The sequence below is a fragment of the Cryptotermes secundus genome, unplaced genomic scaffold, assembly GCF_002891405.2.
Source record: "Cryptotermes secundus unplaced genomic scaffold, Csec_1.0 scaffold986, whole genome shotgun sequence".
Lineage (NCBI taxonomy): Eukaryota > Metazoa > Arthropoda > Insecta > Blattodea > Kalotermitidae > Cryptotermes > Cryptotermes secundus.
In genome coordinates this window covers 350,503-372,489 of record NW_019735574.1, presented here as the reverse complement: position 1 = coordinate 372,489, position 21,987 = coordinate 350,503, and the positions used below count along the sequence as shown (strand labels likewise).

At 43.4% G+C, this 21,987-nt stretch overlaps 1 protein-coding gene across 8 annotated transcripts in view; it reads right to left on the bottom strand.

The window, feature by feature from the left end:
- LOC111869652 (tensin-1) overlaps window positions 1-21,987 on the bottom strand; it is a 354,704-nt gene that overhangs the window by 64,923 nt on the left and 267,794 nt on the right. For all 8 annotated transcript variants that reach the window (XM_023861317.1, XM_023861321.1, XM_023861323.1 and 5 more), the window contains one exon: window positions 19,806-20,958. In XM_023861317.1, the coding sequence (XP_023717085.1) occupies window positions 19,806-20,958 (1,153 nt within the window). The remainder of the gene's footprint in view (window positions 1-19,805; window positions 20,959-21,987) is intronic.

Genomic DNA, 21,987 nt, shown 5'->3' with positions numbered 1-21,987 from the left:
GGGAAAGAGACCCCGGTACCCATTAGATATGACGCTGGGTGGGCTCCAGAGCCGGTCTGAACACTGTCGAGTATAGAAAAATCTCTTGCCCCTGCTAGGAATCGAATCCCGGCCGCCCATTTCATAGCACGTCGCTATACCGACTGAACTATCCCGGTGGGACATCTAGGGTATGGACAGAGACAGATAATGCGAAACTAGAATGTCCTCGGCCATCTTTAACATAGAGAACTTCTAAACAAAATGCATATTTCAACATTTCTCAGTTTGAGGAAGAAACACCGGATCAGTGGAGTCTTCCCTCCTTACATTTGGTTAGTATTCAGGATATGAACATTCTGGTAGTGGTTGCAAAACATGGCTTTATCACCATGATGGAATTCTGAAACCGCACGCATTATAAATCTTTCGAAGAGACGCTAAGATTTTGGTCAAACAAGTTCATGTATCATCAAAATGGAAAGGAAAAACAAATCTATATTAAGGATGATAATGTTTTCCTTCCAAAATGTTAATGACGTTCATAAGATTAGCAACTTTCATAAGGGCAAACATAACAGCTTCAAAGGATAACAGTCTGTAAATAATGAAAATCCTTAACACCAGAGCCCAGGACTCCACAGCACTGACATGTCTCGCCAATGGATCCGGCCTGAGCCAATTCAAGTCCTAAGATGTGTATGAATATTATCATTCAATTTTATCATCAGTTTTCGAAAAGATCACTTTTCAAGTGGTCTCCATACCAAATATTCAGCATGCGTGTCTTGTTTCTTCCGAGTTACATCTGCAGAAAGTCGCGATTTAAATTAATTAATTATGTTGACAGAATGCCATCAGTAATGGCGTATTAGGTAAGGTAATCTCCATTCTGCACTACGTTCTACGCTCCGCATTATGCGCGTTATGTCTTTACCATCGGTAGTATAACATGCATACCGCAACTTAAAGCTTGGGTTTCCTCGGGTAGCGGTACCGTAATCAAGCGGCCGTAATTTGACGGTGAATGACGTCACTAAAACGTTGCCATGGAAACGTTTTAGTGACGTCATTCACCGTCATATTACGGCCGCTTGATTACGGTACCGCTACCCGAGGAATCCCAAGCTTAAGAGAAGCAGAAATAAACACGTTAGAAAACCTGGTACAAAAACTTCCTCCACTTATGATACCGAGACACAGACGGGCTGATAATATTAAAAATAAATCTTAGACAAAATGACTGTAAGAGTGTCAACTGGATTGAAATGAGGGCGACCATAGCCAATAACGTGATTTTGTAAGCATGGCGAGGAAAATTTCAGGTTACATAAAACGCACGGAAGTCCTTGAAAATCTGAATAACTATGGACTGTTTACGAGACATTATATAGCACTCATAGCTATCTATTATACTTGTCCTATGATACGTATGTAATGGCCGTCTTGTAGTGCACTCAATTTCATATGTCGCTTCTTACTACATGTTTCGGCAACATAGTGCCATCTTCAGGTTCGTTATTTACGCTAAGCTATTACATTGCTTGCCATCTTGTGTCTTTCATAAAATTATTTAGAAAATACATTATTCGTCAACTATAATAAAATTTGTATATACTAAAACTTGTTAAGATTATTCATCTGTATGTCTAAATTCAAACTCGCGTATAGTATGGTTCGTCCACATGGGAGTCGTTTCTGTGTGTACTGTGTCTGTGATGTGTCCTTCCTTTTTGGCTGCGAGCGTTGTAAACAAAATACAAATTATACTTGTACTAGTTCAGAAGTAACAGGTCAGTAGGGCATGCACAGCCAACATATCAGGAGCGTTCGCTCCATTTCGTGTAATTATCTCGAAAACCTTAAGGAGAAGTGTAACGTGCGTGAAAGGTGCGTTTCATTTTTCTGTACAACGTTTGATCGAAACATTTTTCTTTTCGCTCCAATAACATATGCAATCATTTATGTGGGTCTTGTACGAAGAAACACGTACAGACCAACGTCTTCATATAGCGTTATTGTACAATTTTAACCAAAACTGAAACGTATCATCAAATTATCACTGCTCCCCTTTCCACATATAAAATTCAGGGAACGTCCTCCGGGAGGGACTTTAAGCCGTGGATCCCGTGTCGTACATTTACGGCACGTAAAAGAACCTCACGTCTCTAGGAGACCTCTGAGCCAAATTATGCAACTTTCCCTCCCAAGTAGTTTCCAATGCCTCCGGTAGATGGGGAAGTATTAGGTACCACTGCCAGAGAAGGGACGATCTCGCTGACAGAAAGGGACTAACTATTAGATACCACTACCAAGTGGAGGGTAGAAACCTCGCTGGCAGAAAGGGGCTGACAGCGAGCACCAGTACCGGTAGGGGATGGAGACAGTAGAAATTAAAAGGGGGACGTACAATAGACTATCAGTCGCGGTGCATGGGGAAACCCACCCCCTCAATACTGAATAACTGAATGTCAAACCTGCCACTGAACCGAAGCCAACAAATATATATACACACCGCTTTTATTCACTGAACTGACACCATATTCTATGGTACTATGCAATTTAATGACGATATAATTTTACGTCAAACAAGATAAAGCAGTTAGGTGCGACGAAGTTGTAAAGACCGGGGGAAGTGGCGATGTCCCAGTATTCGCAAAGACCACTGACTGGAACAGTACAAAGCACCTCAGCAAGAAAGAGCAGCGTCGATGTGAGACTGTAAGACATAAAGAGGCTAGCATTATTTGAGCTGGCTGTGCGCACTCGCACACTCTGGAGATGACAAGAAGCACGTATTAGTTGCGCCATAACATGGCGGCCTCTAGCGGGACGGGAAGGAGACTGCGGTATCAATGGCCCTTGTTGCATTAGCCACAGCATCACTCATTGGTCAGCATCCTAACGCTTTTTGTTAGGACGAAAGGAAGCCATCACGACTGATGTTGTAAGATGGGCTATGTCAATTTAAGCCACGAATGGAAAAATATTCCTTTCCTCCAGATCACTCATCTATCGTTCCAAAACATCAATGAAAATCGGGGATTTTGCAACTCGATAAATTATGTCTTCCCTTAGTAGCTTGACACCAAGGATATCTCGCGTCTTATTTGATTTCATTTAACTAAACGTTAATAAACAAAAATAAAAACACACATCAATGACAAATATTCTTCTTCGAAAGCTGCTAATCGGTAAGGCAGTGAAGAAATTCAGGGCTTTTTATGGAATATGAATGTTCATTACCGTGTATGCAGAAATACGTCACCAGACTCCATCTGAGCAAGAAGAATCCTATACATATCCTCTCACATTAGGTATTTAGTTGAATTCAGCCCACCCTACCACACCTTATTCACATTACGGCCCATTTCATTATTATCGTACTACTGAATGTCTCGCGCACAGTATCTTCCGTTTTCGTGCGCTGAATACGACTATACTCCCAAACTGTGTTTCCATCATGGCGGCAGCAGCAGTGACATCGTACACATTATGCTTTTTGTTATGCCATGTCCCGTACGCCACTGTTACATTCCCCTTGGCATCCTGCTCTCAAAAACTCTCGCTCTACACCTTAACTCCGTGGCCTGTAGTCCGCAAGCGAACTATACCGACCGAGCAACCGCCGCTTGTCTGCGAAATTAGTGCCAACTTCTGCGGATAGTGTGTGTCGCGTGGTCAGCGCAACGGATCCCCACGGCCGTTAATCTCGTTTTTCTAGACCAGAGCGGCTATTTCATTGAAACAGCTCCTCAGTCACCCTCACGAGGGTGAGTGGACCCCGTTCCAGACCCACTACTTCTCAGAAAATCTGATCACGCCAGGAATCGAAACCGGGACCTCTGGATCTGTAGGAAGGAACTCTGACCACTAGACCACAGAGGCGGTCACCGCTCTATGCTTTACTTTCCTAAATCCACACATACACGTATGTTTCAGAATGTGACAACCAAGAGTCTCACTGCAGTGACTATTACAATTACGCGCTTTTGGTATGCGACGTCGTGTAGTTTCGGAAGAAACACTCCACATCCTGGTTGCAGGAGTCGGATAAACGTACTGCAGGGTAGAAATGACAATGGAGACAGAATGCACCTCCGAAACGTCAGTACCATCCTACCAGAAGTTATGTATGTAATGTGTTGGGAAGCACATGGAAGAACAATATTAAAAAAATCGAACGTCGCGTGTCGAGTGGGTGAACCGAACATCCTCAACGAGGTTATCCGTGAATTTCCTCAGTTCCCCAGGCACATATTGGGACAATTCCTCGAATAATTCCGCGACCGCTTCCTAACACATCCACTTCAATGTTTTATCGCTCTCATCTTTCGGCGCAATGCGCCACTAACAGCGTCCTTAAGTAAACCATAAACACATAAATCAGTCAGGATACTAAATACACCGGAAGATGGGAACTCTGTGATCTCTCCACGTGACTGAACTAGGCTTCAGCTACTTCCTGTGTTCTCCACTCTGTCAGGGACACTGTTGGCTTGAAATATATAGCGAAGCCGCCATGTTGGCATTTACTGCACCGCTTGCCATTCCAAGGCGAACCACATGACAGACATATGAATAAAATAAGAACACTGAATCGGTGTACCAATACGTCACCAAACAGTGCAACGAGCCTCAACAAGAAAGCAAGGCGTTCCAAGTTTTCGTACTGTAATGGGAGCGACTGAACTGCAACTGCTTTATGAAATAACGTGACTTCCTTTCTCTGTAACCAGCCAAGTAAAAAAAGCCATCGTTTTAAAGACTAAAGGTTCGGCCACACAGAGCGCTACGCTATGTTCGCTATGTTCGCTACGTACGCTGTGTACACTCTGCGACGCAGCTAAAATAGGGAACATAGCGTACGGAAGTCTGTGTGGCCAGTCACATTGACAACAAAGGGAGATAGCGAACATAGCGTGCGTCGCGTACGTAGCGCTGTTTGGCCGAACCTCTAGGACGCGATAACGTGCTGCCTGGTCAGGGTAGTCACACTCCTCTGGCAGCAGTTGAGCATGGCGCAACAACGGAACGATGACTGGCGGGGGAAACTGAAAACATGATTTCGAGAAAAATCTGATGAGGTGCCATCTCTTCCACAATGGATCTCACATGACGTCACTGGGGCTTGAACCCAGGTATCCAGGTCGAACAGCCAGAGTCTAACGGATAGACCCTTCGGCACGGTCATTCAAAGACATGAATGTAATAAACTAATAGAGAATGAAGGAAACGTCAGAGGAAAGAGACGTCAGAAGAAAGGAATTATATAAAAGAAAAAGAACGAAAGAAATAAGAGGAAGAAACCAAGAAGGAAAGCATGGTAAAGAGTAAAGTTAAAGAGGATGAAATTTTCCGTGCTTAATTCATCCAGCGCCACACTATGAAGACGTAAGGGGAAGTGAAGGTAAAGCTCCGCTTTTCTTAACCTCGACAATAGTTGGAGACGAAGGGTCAGCTTCACGCCCCTGCCGCTTTACCTCCGGGGTCCATTTATAGGAGGGTGGGAGGGCCCCAGAACCGGTCTCGACGTTGTGCAGAAAAGAAAATAAGATCTCCTCTCCCTGCCAACCCCGTTTCCTCGGCTGTCGAGCCCGCGGCTATGCCGAATGAGCTATCCAGGATCCAGAATGACAAAGGATGAAAGAAACAAAGTACGAAGGAAAGAAGGATAAAGAATTGAAGAATAGGAAAGGTGAACCAGGACAGAAATGATATATATATATATATACATACATATATAAACGCATGGAAAAGAGGAAATAAGACAGGAGAAGACGAAACAAGGTACGAAAGAACAAATAAAAATGGATGTAGGGAAGACGGCAAGGGGAAAAGAAGGGAAATGGCACGATGAAACGCGGAACTGAAAACAAACAGCAAACAAGAAGAGATAAAGAAAATGTGAATTATACTTTAAATGTAATTATTTTTTAGAAAGAGATACAGATTCGTTATACAAACTTCGCCACTGCTTTGGTCGTCATTTCTGCGTCTCTCTGTTGTGAAACAAGGAACATACACCATTCCCGAAATTAACGCCAAGCAACACATGTAACTAAAAAGCATCACCGAATAAGCAATCAATCAGTATGTATGCAGTTAAGATTTCACACCTCAGGATTATTGCATTGCTAATGTGTCGAATAGGGGAGAGAGTCACTACAACCCGCGGACCACACTTTGTAAATCTGACGATAAGGAAACCAAAGAAAGATAATAAAATTGCTGTTTCGTGTGAAATAACTAACGGTACCACACCTCAAAATAATCCATAGCGCTTTTTAGTGTCATAAAAATGTGCAAAAGGGTTTACAACTTCTACCTTACACACAGTACGTTACCTAAATACCTCTTGAAAGCTCTTATTAACTGAGTATATTAAATAAAGCCATCTACAATATGATTAAAAGGTGGGCGTGCTGTGAGCAGTGAGTGTAGCTGCCGATACTGGATATCCCTCTTGCAACACTGGGTTATTTATAAGCTGTCAGATCCACTTCAGCTCTCCCGATAGACCTGTTGAATTCTTCCAGAAAGCTACAGACTCGAGACTTGCCTTGATTATATTGGGTCAGCTGACGGTCATCTATAGCATGGATGTGGCAACTGCTAACTTTCGGACCACTCCGTAGTACGCAGACCACAATTCGAGCATTCAGTTGTTAAGGCATTTGCATCATGTAACGGCAAGAACGTGTCCTCGTGTCGGAAGGCGTGGTGCGCGGCCATTGTGAAAACTCAATTTATTTACAAGTAATATGTTTCTGGACATTATCCATAATCTTGTCTATTCTTTAAAAAAACCGTCTTGTTTATTTTAAAAACACAACGTTTCGGGGACTGGATTCTGTCCCGTCCTCAGGTAAAACCTACTTAGTTGGGAGATAGGGGCTAGCTCTGTCTATTGGACCCAACTGAGTAGGTTTTACCTGAGGGCGGGGTCAGAACCCAGTCCCCGAAACGTTGTGTTTTTAAAAGAATAGACAACATGATGGATAATATTCAGAAACATATATTTTTTTTTTCCTTGGCACTACAGCCCCAGTGGGCCTAGGCCTACCTCCATGAACTTTTCCGTTCACTTCGGTTTTTCTAGATCTTACACATACGGTAGGACTCCTTGGACAGGTGATCAGCTAATCGCAAGGCCTCTACCTGTACACAAACACAGAAAAACGCACACACACAAACTAAACATCTATTCCCTGAATGGGATTCGAACCCACGATCCCGGTTTCCAAGCGAGCGAACAGTACATGCCCCAGAAACACATTACTTGCAACAATTTACCATCGTCACAAACTTTTACATCTAATTTCCATTTATTTACGTTACCACTGATTTTAAAACACAGACACCGAATGAAATCAAAGAAAATCAGAGGAAGGCGGAGTATCTTCAGTACAATAATGTCCGCCGGAGCATACAACTGCATCTGAACTCCCAACACACAAAACCTACTATGTCGCCAAGACCCCGGCATACGAAGGTCTTCAACAAGCTCATCAGATGCAAGTTTCTCTGTATATACGACCCATGAGTTTAATACAAAGTTACTTCATGACATACTCCCGAAATTGTTTCTGATCTTTTTTGAGAAAGTAAATTCCGAAATTATGGTGTGCTATGGGGTCGGCCTAACTTGTAAGGATGATCCGATGTTCTGCCTGTGTCAGAGATATCAGAACCAACGAAACTACTGGGAGTTGGACGTGTTGCAGTCTTCGTCCTGTAGGTTAGTTATGAGCATTTCATGAGCATTTTACATGATAATTTTGATCAGATTAAATTACAGTGTCATAAAAAGAGGTAAAGCTATCCCTGTAACAGGCCGTGAAGTCTCCTGGCTTTGTGAGAAGTTTAGGCTCCCACATTTTCTCTAGATAATCGGATCACAGACTTGTACTCTTCTCCAAGTATAAGTACAATGACCAAGTCAAGGAGGATGAGGTGGGCAGGGCATGTAGGACGAATGGGGGAGAAGAGGAACGCATATAGGATATTGGTGGGAAAGCCAGAAAGAAAGAGACCACCGGGAAGGCCAATGGGCAGACAATAGTAAAATGGGTCTTTGAGAGATAGGATGGGATGGTATGGATTGGTTTGATCTGGCTCAGGATAGGGACCAGTGGAGGACTCTTGTGAACACAGTAATGAACCTTCGGGTTCCGTAAAATGCTGGGAAATTCTTGAGTAGCTGCAGATTTGGCTTCTCAAGAAGGGCTCAGCTCCATAAGTAAGTAATCGGTTCACAGATGGCAGTAAGGTTGTCAGTCTTACGCGCCGGCCACCCTTTACCCCCAACAGGAAGATTCCTGGTATTCATTTCTGTTAAGAGGCTGAGTCGACCCCAGGGCCATAGTGCGCCTGAACGGATTAGGTCAATTGGAAAAGATATTCGTTGGGACTCGATCCCGTGATCTTCGAGCTTGTAGCATAGTGCCTCAAAAAGAGTTAATCCTTATTTAGACTTCATATCCTTCATTAGTATCCGTCTGCCTATCTATGACGCTCAACACATTGCTTCTCTCGCCGATATCCCAACGTCAAACCATTGTGAGCACCACTTTTACATCACAATAAAGTCGTAACAGAATCATAGCAATTGCAAATCCTGGTAGAGAAGTCTGGTCATGCATGAAATGCAACCTTACGATCACGCAGCACTAAAAAGATCGTATTCTATGTATTGAACAAAGGCGCAGTCGAGCGGTGCATTTGTCTACTTCTAGGGCCTGCAACATACGAAGCTAAGGAACGCTGTGGCTGCGCCATAGCTCAAGCGGTTAGTCGCTGGCTTCCCACCGCAGCGGCCCGGGTTCGATCCCAGGTCTGGTCAAGTGATATTTGTGGTGGACAAAGTGGCGCTGGGGCAGGTTTCCTCCGAGTACTTCGGTTTCCCCTGCCAATCTTCATTCCACCAACTGCTCCACAATCACCCTCACCTATCATCTGGGGCTGGTACAATAGGCCAGAAGTGGCCGCAATACAAGGGACTTAGTCCCACCCCACTAGCAACACAATGAGTACGGATGATTCCAAGCAAGACGTGGGAAAATTTACTGAATGCAAAAGAACTTAATTTTTTGTGGATTGGCTGCACATTTCTACCCTTCTACCCAGAAGGTGGTATATACCACTGGGTCATGGCGATGTCACTAACACGTCAGTGGTGGAGGAAACGCTACGAGTATTGTCCAATTTATTAAGAAACGGAATCTATGCGGAGTAAATACCGGCGTATAAGAAATACTGGCAGAAATTTTAATTTGGTTAGTTAAATGCTGTTCAACATTGTAAGAATCATCGCATGAGTTTCATAAAAACTAAAGCTTCATAATGAGATAAGGTACCTTCATTCATCAGTCTCTCTGTTTGTAGATTTCATTTCCGAAATTACGGAATGAATTTCGGTGAAAAGTGTTATTGCTGATCTAAAATAGTTATCAGGAGAATTTAACTGTAAGTCACGTCGCCTCAGCCTCTAACAGAAATGAGTAGTAGGAATATTCCTGTGGATTAAAGGGCGGCAGGGCGGGTAAGGCTGACAACCTTACCGCCATTTTTGAGCCGATTGTCTAGCAAATGTGGAAGCCTCGACGTCTCACAACCTTATGGCCCTCCATGGCCTGTTACAGGGATAGCTATATCTTTTTTATATATTCAATAGCGTAAGGAGAAAAACCGCGTGATATTCCACAGTGAGATTGGCTTTATAACAGCAGAGTTACATATGCAAGAAACGGATTAAGATCAATCATATACAGAAAATCACAAAGAATACATTACAAGGTGTTCCCCTTTCCATTGTCATATGAGTTTTATTTTGAGCCAAAGAGACATTCCTAACAAATAAACATCAAAATAAGTAAAAAATTACCTCACTGGTTATCCTCCCAGTGGCACCTCACACACTCGATCCTGAAGTTAATGATCGTGACGTCATCTCACAGATACATGGCAAGAACGATATAAATAGGTCGTAAAACTGTATCCCCCCCTCCCGGAAACTAAAAGCTTTTCTAGTGCTATTGATAGGGTCGGGAAATGAAACGAAATGCAACAGGCGGGCAGCCCCGGAGGAACCCATATACATGGATGGATGGGGCCCACCTAAAAATAGTGCTGTTACACAAACTTCGTCTCGACTGCTCGTAGCTACACGTGACACTTGTCACCATGTTTGCGTAACCTTGGCTTCCTTTCAGCTATTTCTCTTTTAGTAACTCTGACAGTAATTATCTAATTACAGTATAAGGGGCATCTAATGAGCTGTGACGTGTTTCTTTGCTAAAATAATGTGACTACCGAAAAAAAAGCGAAACTTTCTTCTGACCCATCCAGAAAAGTGAGAGAAAGGAACGTCAATTAAGGTCTTCCTGTTTTACGCAATTTACAGCGCATGTTTGGTTTTCTTTTAGTTTCTTGGTGTAAGTACACGAAGAAAACCTGCCCCAGTGCCACTTTGTCCACCATAAATCCCACATGACCTGACCTCTAACTCGGCCCGCCGCGGTAGGAAGCCGGCGACTAACCGCTTGAGCTATGGCACGGCCTCTACAGCGTATGCTGATAGGGGTTTTAACATTTCAGCCACATGCTATGTATTAATCGAATTGTCTCTATCCAACGGTGACCCTTCGACAGTCCCATCCTGGACTTTTGTACAGAAAACATTTCGGAATGGGACTATGTGGAACCTGACCAAGACGATACGTCAGAGAAGTTATCTCAGTGGTTTTCCTAAAAAAAATACAAGTCAGTGGACATTATTTAAAAAATTAAAACTTTCTGTGTATAATACATCTACATCAAAAAGCTCAAGAACTACAGCGCAACCCCGATAAACATAATTAATCAGAGGAACTTGTATGTTGGGACTATCGAATCGTTCGGATTACTAGATTTCAAATAAAATATAATACTTTTCTTTCCCTTTGCACTACAGCCCCAGTGGGCCTAGGCCTACCTCCATGAACTTCTCCGTTCACTTCGGTTTTTCTAGATCTTACACATTCGGTAGGACTCCTTGGGCGGGTGATCAGCTCGTCGCAAGGCCTCTACCTGTACACAAACACAGAAAAACGCACACTCACAAACTAAACATCCATGCCCTGAGTGGGATTCGAACCCAGGATCCCGGCTTCCGAGCGAGAGAAGACAGTACATGCCTTAGACCGCTCGGCTACCTTGACCGGCTATATAATACTTTAGTAAAATTATTTATTAGAACAATTTATGGGTACATTTTACACACAAACTGCCAAAAATTCGAAGAACGCAGTCTTCTGGGATTTGGCACCGTGTATATGTGGTGTTAACCGACGTTTCGGAGGAACGTATCGTCCCCATCTTCAGGGTTGAAGAAGTATAAGTAAATCTGCAAGCGACAACACCGTGAGACACGGTCAAGCAGACTGAAGATGGGGGCGATACGTTCCTCCGAAACGTCGGTTAACACCACATATACACGGTGCCAAATCCCAGAAGACTGCGTTCTTCATAGTCACCGCCGTGAAAGCCTCAAATCTGCCAAAAATTCGTTCCTCGGACGTTCGAACACACTTGGGACAAGCGATAACCGTGTCACAACTTTCACCACCTAAAAAGGCTGATCCATTAACACACATCAAGTTTCAAAATAATGCATTCTTCCTGCAAGGAAGTATTATGATTGCATTAAATTTATAATTTCTGGGCATGCCGATTATTAATTTTCGTTGTGGTACTGTAAGTCAGTCCACTGGTAGTTCGGATTAACATGGAATTGGATTTTCGTAAGGTTTATTACAAAAGACAGTCACTGGACGACACACTAAACATAAAGCCTCATCACACTCTTTAACCCATAGCTCTAAAACTGGTTTTTATATTATCCGATCACAGTGTGTAAGGGATGGCCATCACGATGCAAGCGTGGAAAAATGATAAAACAACACCTAAACACTGGAGAAATTAATATAGATACAGCGAAGCCATGCTTCAGCGCACTTCCGCGCCTAGAACAGGGATATGGGATCGGGGGTTCATATACTCCCAGAGATTACATGAAGCCTCATCAGGGGACATGTAAAACACATGTGAACAGGCCCTGTAAGCCTTAAAACCTGTCTTTGGTACGTTTTTTATGCATGGAATAAATACAAGTTTAAAATGAAAAATAATATTTATATTTTGTTTAAAATGCGCGATAACACAAAATTTTACATAAGAATTACGTCGCCATTTAAGGCGTGCCTGGAATTTTAGTCACAGATCAAGGGGTATTTAGAAATGGAAAAGATTCGAGAACTCTTCTCTATAGGATCACGTGACATTGCTTTCCTAGCTTTACAAAGGTAGTAATCTCGATACAAGGACGTGACATAACAGCTAAAAAAAGTACGGTTCCCCTTGGTACGCGGCAGCGTGTTTCTTAATTAGTTCAGTTCTTAATGAGCATCTGCCGACGGCATTTCTAGAATAAAAAAAAAGGCACATCCGGTCAGTTCTCATGACTGCTCTCTATCAGCTGGCCTTTTCCATTAAACACGTTTCTTGTCTTCTATAATTAAGAAAATTGAAACTAATTTTATTACGTAAGATTTGAGGCTTTCACGGCGGTGACTATGAAGAAAGCAGTCTTCTGGGATTTGGCACCGTGTATATGTGGTGTTAACCGACGTTTCGGAGGAACGTATCGCCCCCATCTTCAGGGTAGAAGAAAAAGTATAAGAAATCTGCAAGCGACAACACCGTGAGAAACCGTGAGTCTGCTTTACCGTTTCTCACGGTGTTGTCGCTTGCAGATTTCTTATACTTTTTCTTCTACCCTGAAGATGGGGGCGATACGTTCCTCCGAAACGTCGGTTAACACCACATATATACGGTGCCAAATCCCAGAAGACTGCTTTCTTCATAATTTTATTACATTCTAAAGTTTTCTGGGCATGTACTGTCTTCGCTCGCTTGGAAACCGGGATCATGGGTTCGAATCCCACTCAGGGCATAGATGTTTAGTTTGTGTGCGCGCGTTTTTCTGTGTTTGTATACAGGTAGAGGCCTTGCGACGAGCTGATCACCCGCCCAAGGAGTTCTACCGAATGTGTAAGATCTAGATAAACCGAAGTGAACAGAGAAGTTGATGGAGGTAGGCCTAGGCCCACTTGGGCTGTAGTGCCAAGGGAAAAAGAAGAAAAAGGAAAAGGTGTCTGACGATGGCGTATAACGCTCAGAATAACTGGGTTTTTGGACTTCTTCCATCGTCTGGTATTCTAGAGACTAGAAAACGACGTTTCGAAAGTTCCTAAGGGACCCAACTGAGTAGGTACCTTCCCCCTTTCACCTGAGGATGGAAACAGATCCAGTTTCTGAAACGTCTGTTTCCTGGTCTCTAGAATACCGGACGATCGAAAAGGCCAAACCCGCAATAATTCTGAATCTAATCTTGATATGTTTCTTATTCCTCTTCCTCCTATGATATATTGGTCCGTCTAGCCTGTTCCCATTTTAGAATTAATCTGACAGATGTTAAGACTCCTTGGGCAGGTGATCAGCTCGTCACAATGCCACTACCTATACAGGACTAAATCAATATAGAAAACACCGTGGCATACATCCGTGCCTCACGTGAGATTCGAAACGAGGATCTCAGTGTTCAAACGATGGAACACATGTGGTGCCTTAGGTAGGCCGCACACCGGAATGGGTCAAGATATGTAACAGTCAAGACACGATGTCTGCGGCATGACGCAAAGAAAGGAGCACAGCTGAAACGAATGAGATCATGAAAACCGCCGCACACCGGTCTGAGTCATGATGCTGACGAATCACGAATGAAGCAAGACTGCGTCTTTTGTCTCATATCTTGATGCTTGTCTTGACGCAGTCGGTGTGCGGCCGCCCTTAGACCGCGGGGCCACTGTCATCGGCTGAATCAGCATTAATTTAGCAGCTGCAAAAAAAAAACTGTCCGGTCTTTTGGTTCTGCGGGGGCTCAGCAGATGCATGAGAATACTTCCACAGGGCGTTTGAGAACAAATTTTACATAGTAAAAAAAGTCACAAAACGAAATTCTCGAATTGGTGGATTAAGGGATGTTATGTTATGTTATGCCTTTCGGATTACGCGTATCTTCACACACAATCTGTGCGTCACTGCATTTCAGGATAAAAGAAACATGTTGCGTATTCGTTTATGCGTAACTCCTGTCTTCTGAAATTATAAATGATATGTAAGAGTATCAATCTAACCACCTATGGCTCTAGAGCCCTTTGTTGGGCCTTGGCCGCTTTTCAGTTTCTTGACTTTTACACAGTCGGTAGGTCACCTTGGATGGGAGATCAGCCCGTCAAAAGGCAGCTACCTACACACAGACAGAACAAACACAGAATTAACGCATACAGACATCCATGACCTTAGCAGGATTTGAACCCACGATCCTATCGTTTCAGACAGCCTTAGCCCGCACGGCCACTGTGTTCAGCTTTGTATAAATATGGACTTATTTTATTTTGGGATTAATGTTCGGACCACTCAGCTACTGGTCATTATTAGCAGGAGGCCAGAGAAATGTCCAAACAAAATATGTAACGTGAAGGATAAATCATAAACATAAGAACGGCAAATGATTCGGAATTTTGTCGAAAATATTTGTAGAACAAAGCCAAACGAAGTCGTGATAATTCGACTGTATACAAAAATTATGTCTGACATAAAGCGCGCTAAAGACATACGAATGGGCAATGAATACTTTATCAATGTCCGTGTTAATCAAGGGGCACAATCATTAACAGGCCCATCAGCTACTTGATTCCACATTTCTACCATTTTCTCCATCAATTTTCACAATTATACGCTGAATGTAAATGGGAAATGCGAGAAATGACCGAGACACTTTATAAATAGAATAAAGGAGACACAGCCATTCATCCTTTTGTGATTCGTGGCTTCAATGACGATAAAAATGTAGAGTCTTGCCTTCCTTTCACATAAGAAGACCCTGTAGTCTCGACAAATGCTTCCTAACATTTCGCAGGAACCTGCTGTGCTATGCATGAGTGGTAATACAGAAGGGTTTGGGCTCGTAATTTGATTTATTGAACACTTGCAGATCTTAACTACAAATAACTATAGCACTATCGCCAATTGACACACTCAGTAGTTCATTACAGAACGTATTATGTCTTCTCAGTCTGTTGTGTCTTCGCCAGTCGTTGCCTGGTGACCGCTTTCAACGCCGTAGATCCGTCAATTTCCGTGTTCACGTCCGTGCTGGCTGGCGACTGTCTCACACCACCCTTCTACTCTCCTGACTTGCTCACTGTCGTGTCAAGACTCTGAACTCTCAACTAACTAATTCACTCACCAACCAACCCACTTCACTCTACCGCACTCCTTGTGTAGTCTCGGCACGGGCCGCATAGAAAACACCTCTCCGAATATTTCCTCTATTGTTGCGTGGCGTCTCAAGCCGACTACTGCCTAGCAATGTCCGTTGTTTACAGTCATTACTTAACAATGGGTCTACATACTACGATATAAAAGCAACACGGAGAGCTTTGCTTGTCACCTGACCCATACTGGTATCTTGCTCGGCTTACCCTTCGACCCTGAAGATGAAGACAAGTTCCTCCGAAGCGTCGGTTGACTTTCACCTGACTGCATGGTGCTATATCCAAGAAGATAGAACTGTTGATGGCGGTATGCTTTTCAAAAACGCTGGCAATCACTTACAAGACTACACGGAGTCGTAAACCACAAGACAATCTAAACTTCTGCGGTCGTGAAAACCTCGAAGCCACAATTTATGACGACTGAAATATCTTGCAGGAATCACATACGCTCTCTCAGACAATAGAGAACTGCCTAATCGTGTTGTAATGAACCAAACACTGTCGTAAATATTTAAAAAAAAATAATTTTAATGAAATTTTCATAATAGTCTTCTGGGTTATGACAGCGAACATGAAAATGGAGTTAGGAGGTTCCTTCGAAATGATGGTAACCATCTACCAGACCACAATGTGCCAAACCCGGAAGACCACACCTGAACTCTTCAGTCATGAAATCCTCAGATCTCTAATTCATAACACGTGCACATGTTAAGTTCATCTTACCGTAAAGAGGCATCTCTGAGTTGATATTTTAAATGCGCTACGATTACAGACCTAGTCAGAATTCTTGGCAGCCTATGATTCTTTAAATTCCATTCACGGGGCGAAGACTGGAGAGGAAACAAACCGTGAAACACGGCGATTCTATCGCTGGCTCTTATGGTACAGATAACGCTGATGAACACACGTAACGTGTTCGACTGATTTGAAAGGGCCAACTGAACGGGATACAGCAATCCATTCCAAAAACAAAACATTCAAACATGAAAGAGACTGTTATAGTTGAATTACTCTTAGGCGAACTAACAAAGGGCGTTTATCTGATCTGAAAGAACCATCTGGCGCCGAAGCAAATTTATATAAAACACGCTTCTATACAGTAACTTGGATTACAATGCAGCGCGTTCAACAGGCTCCGAAACACAAGTACAAATATCGGGGTACACGGATTTGGAATTATGTTCCGTACTCGGAGGGCTCTAGGTTCGATTTTCGCCATAAGACAGACTAGTTGCAAAAATTTAGTCTTAAAAGAACGAAGTCCGTTTCTCTTCACCAGCCTTTTTAACGTACCAGTCAGCTACCCTCTCATTCGATGGTATATAACTTATTCAGGTTGGAAAAGCACAGTTAATATATTATTATTAATAATATTTGAAATTAGGTTATTAAGTTGCCGTCATAACGGTAAAGTTATTTTGAGCCTTGTATCTCAGAAAGTCAAAGTTTCTGGTTAAGTCACGAGGCACGCAGTAGGCACAATATCCTTTAGCTTATAGTTTATATTCGACTATAGATTACGTAAGGGTTCACCATTTTTAGAAAAAAAAAATCCCCTCCTGACTTTAAAGTTGGTCCAATAAACGGTCTGTTTCCGCCTTGGGATTTATTATATGACGGTCCTGTTATTGGTTCGCCTTCTGAGGGTGCAGTCAATAAACCGTTTTGGGTGTCAAAACGTCTGCTGATTAGCACACGAAAATTTTCTATGCTGCCTTTACGAGCGAACTAATTTTCCTTGCCACATTCTGAAGGGAATTTTAACTAAAATATTTCGAACACATGTAAAAATCGTTCATATATTTTACACTCAGTTTCCTGAGCGTAAAGTAAAAGTAAAAAAGTAAAGCTATCCCTGTAACAGGCCGTGAAGGCCCACAGGGTTGTGAGACGTTGAGGGTCCCACATTATCTAGACAATCGGCTCACAGATGGCGGTAAGGTTGTCAGCCTTACGCGCCGGCCGCGATTTACTCCCCAGGAAAATTATTTAATTAATTCCTGGTACACATTTCTGTTAGAAGCTGAGTCGACCCCAGGGCCATAGTGCGGCCGGAAGGATTAGGTCAATTGAAAAAAATCCAATGACCTCATCGGGACTTGAACCCGCGACCTTCCGGCTTGTAGCATAGTGCAGTATCCTGAACGCTCAGAAGATACTCTCAAGAGTGGAATAGAAACTGGGAACACCTTACATCCCATAGTATAGTCTTCTGACATATCACAGCGTTGTCTGGCAGTTTGTTACCAACATTAGGCCGTCAGTTCTTGCCAAACATTGGTAACTACCTATAATATTAGCTGCCTTAACACAGGCGACAGGTATATGAACATTAGCCGCTACAAAAACATCAAACTCCACATGCTTATTTGAAATGTTATCACCTCTGACGATTTTTGTAAGCTGTAATACAGCTTGTGACCGCATCTAAGCACTGCTTTTGTTAAGCTAACTTAGCTCAACTAATTCCATCACTGTAGAAGGCATAACCGTGAACTCTGTTTCATTCTGACAGGAAATCAACGTTTAAAAATGGGTACAACAAAAGGAAACAAAGAAAATAAAAAAATATATAAATATGTTGTTAATCGAAATTTTTTAGTTTAATCACCGGTCAGTGTTTCTCTTCGCCACTGCGCCCAGAGCAGCTCTTCAGCCCACAAAGCTTTCTATTCATCGGGTACCGGGGGCAGTTCCCCGAGCGGAAATGCGGTCGGGACGTGAAGGTGACCAAACATGTCCTAGTCCTGTCTGGAGCTATGTCTCCAATACCCCATACACGACTTTTTGGTGTGATAATTAAGCAGAAGGCTAACTTCAGACTTTACGTTATCTATCATGTCTCGTCTAACACCGTTTCATTAGAATGAAGCTTCATCTATACCGTATCAGATGCGTTTCCTTCTTCTTAGGGCCTTGATACTGCTGCCTCAAAGGGGGTGGTCCCGGATTAATACAGAGGACTATACAACACTGCCATCGTGAAACCGAAGAACTCGGGAAAAGGACAGATGAACGATGAACTGAAAAAGGATCTGAAAGGAAGCGGTCGTGGCCTAATCGAGGTACTATCCTAGCATCTGTCTGGAGGGAATGGGGGAAATCACGTAAATTCCTAGCCGAGATCAATACCGAGCAATTCCGAATACAAATCCACTGCGGGGTCCCTAGACCAAATTGTTCGTTCCCTGCGGTACTCTTTTAACAACAAAAATCGAACATGGGGTGCCCTGGTGCTTATTTTGAGCCTTCACGAGGAGAAATTTATCTCAAGTACAACAGCTTCCTAAATTGCAGCTGAGCCCTTCTTGAGAAGCCGCCAGTTGTGCAGCTCCTCAAGAACTTCCAAGTATTTTATGGAAGGCGAAGGTTCATTACCGTGTTCACAAGAGCCTCCCACCTGTTCCTATCCTGAGCCAGATCAATCCAGTCCATACCATCCCATCCTATCTTTCTAAGATCCAATTTAATATTTTACACCCACCTACCCCTTGGTCTCTTTCCTTCTGGCTTTCCTACCAATATCCCCAATTCGTTCTACATGCCCTGCCCATCTCATCCTCCTTGACTTGATCATTTTAACTATACTTGCAGAAGAATACAAGTAATGAAGCTCCTCATTATGTAGTTTTCTCCATCCTCCTGTCACTTCATCTCTCTTCGGTCCAGATATTCTCCTCAACGCCCTGTTCTCAAACACCCTCAGTCTATGTTGCTCCCTTAATGTCACAGACCAAGTTTCACACCGATACAGAACCACAGGAAAAATTATAGTCTTGTATATTGTAATTTTATGTTTTTAGACAGCAGAAGTGAATACAAAACGTTCTGGACTGAATGGACACATCTATCAAGTAAACTATTAAATTGTTTGTTTATTTATTTATTTATTTATTTATGAGTTCATGGTCCTTTCAACAGCTCAGTTTATGCAATGTCAAATGAAAAAAGGCAAGATCTAAAGCTTTCCCGACGGCTAAGTCGATAAAATGTTCTCAGGCCAACAGCCGTGTCTGTTGGTAAAAAATTACCGATGTTTCGGGATACATCTGTGCCGCCGTCATCACTATCTGACCACCCCGAGATGATTTCATCAAATGACAGATGTTCAGTGAATCATGAATTGGTAAGGATGCAGAAGCATGTGTTCGTGGTAGGGCCGATAAAACAACGAAAATAGTGTCACAACAGCTGGTCTCCGAGGTCTGAACCCGAGACACTTCAAATGTGAATCAATGGCGTTACCCATTCTACCGCAATGTAAATTATACTGAGCATGAATTACTGTTAAACGACTATGGATTACTACATCTCAATTAATTTGGCTGTTACGATAGGCCTATAGTCCGAAAGGAAACCGGTGGGACGCAGGCTTTCTCGTGCTGCCCCTATTAGACCTGCCACCAACGCAACATCGCGCAGCAGAGAACAAATGACAGTACTCACCCATCGTGGAACTCTGGAGACCGTGGCGACGTAGCCCCGTTATTGTAACGGTAGTCCCTCGTCGGCGACACCCCAGACAAGTCACCGTCAACAAACTCCTCTGGTGGCGACGGCTGTGCCGATGATATGAGGGATGACTGCCTCAGCGTCGTCGTAGAGGACACTGGGGATCCCTTCGGAGTCCCGGCGCCGCCTCTGAAACTAGCCTTGCGCACCAAACTGGGGCTAGCCAGCCCCGGGTGCATCTGCAGCATAGTCGAGCCACCGGACGCAGTCTGCTGCTGGGGAGATGTGGGTATAGCACCATACGTGAAGGGCCGACTATCCTGTCTGGCGTGGTATGGTATACTTTCGTCAGTTTCTGTATCGTCGATGTAATTTACGTCCACCAGATCATCAAGAACCGTCGACGTATTTGCCACATTTGTACGATCCCCGCCGCCGCCAGGAGCGCTGATGTTAGAACCGTAGCCGTTGTTCAACTGTTTAGCTGGTGGAATGTTGCCACTAGCCGAGCGGGCTGTTGATGGCAGGCTGCTGACGTCACAAGTTGCAACCGAGGGCGGGCTGTGATGCTGGAACGGTTGAGGTGGCTGAAGGTCATCTAAAGTCGCAACATGCCTCGTTGTGGCGAAACTGCGATTGCCATATGGGGAACTGGTTGATGGGGGCAGATCTGGGATATTCTCGACTGTTAACAACATATCGTTAAGGAGCTCGTCTAACGCCCTGTGGTGATCTTGTGGTGAAAGAGGTGTTGTTGTTGTTGATGCTGACGGTGATGGCTGCAGGAGGGAACCGGCGTGGCCGTTGAGGGAACTCAGAGGCGGGGGTGGTGATGTTGAAGACGCATTTGAAGTGTTATTACTGTTGCTGTGATGTAGGTTATGTTTGTGGAGCAGCAGACCGTTCCCGGCGGACGAGATGCCTGAGTCCATGGAGACAGTATGCGGGCTACCTATCACTGCAGCGCCGCCTACAGCCAGCTCCTGCTGAGCGCCCCTAACCGGCGTCTCCTCGCGAGAAACCTGAAGCTGCTGGCGCTGCTCCTGGTGATGCTGTAGTTCTTGTTGCTGCTTCTTCGAGATGGTTGCATACAGAGAACCGTCCAGGGGCCCGTAAGTGTGGCTCACCTCTGCTTCCTCCTCCCCACCTAAAACAAACACAAAGCTTCATTACGGTACTGTTAAATACCTCGGGTCCAGGATGCTTCTGTTTTCGAGAAATCAGTACAGTGGCTGGTTACGGGTTGAACGACCGGGGTCCTTGGCAGGGAGAGATATTCTTCTTTATCACCGCATGCAGACTTAACCGTTCAGGGCCCGGTCCACTGAACACAATATATTCTTTCACCAGTGGTAAAGAGGTCGCGACGTAAAGATGAAAACTCGGCTCTATTTGGTGCCGTACCTCCAATCCCTCTTTCAGAATGTTTTGAACATTTAATGTTTCATATATCAACAGTTGAACGGAAATCCGTTACACGATTTGAGCCGCATAATACTTTCAAATTTCGTCAATAAAGATACAGAAGAGATGTTTGTTACATAATCGCAGTGCTCAGAAGAACTATTAAAAACGCAGTTTATAAATTTACAGGCGAAACGAAATAGTACACAACTTCGTTAAGTACTGAGAAAATTCGAACCACATGACAACTATTTTTCACGTACGGTGAAAATGCTTTTGAATTACGAAAGAAAATGTAGCAATTCTCAGTTGGGATACAAATATTCATGGGCCATAAAGTGTTCATTTATTTAAAAACCATGATATGTTTAATTCTATTCTTATCAGAATTTATATCTAATGTTTAACAATTAAGCAGATATCCAATTCTTTCCAGCTTTTTATTTTTATTGCTACATCCATTATTCTCCCCAAACACAGACGTAAACGCAACATCTTCACAACAGCAAATTCTAGAATAAAGACCAAGGCCATTGTATTCAGTTACATCTTCACCGCTGGGCAACGTGCGGTCCTGAAGCATTACGATACAACATGACCTAGCCCAAACTACATCTCGGTATTGTTCTTAGCATACTGCATCTCTGATAAATGTAAATTAAATTAATTAAATTAAAAATGTAAATTAAATGGATGGAATTAAGTCGAAGGTTGATCATTCTTTAATCCTATATTAACTTACAAAGCTGAAAGACATCGGTGTAACATACCG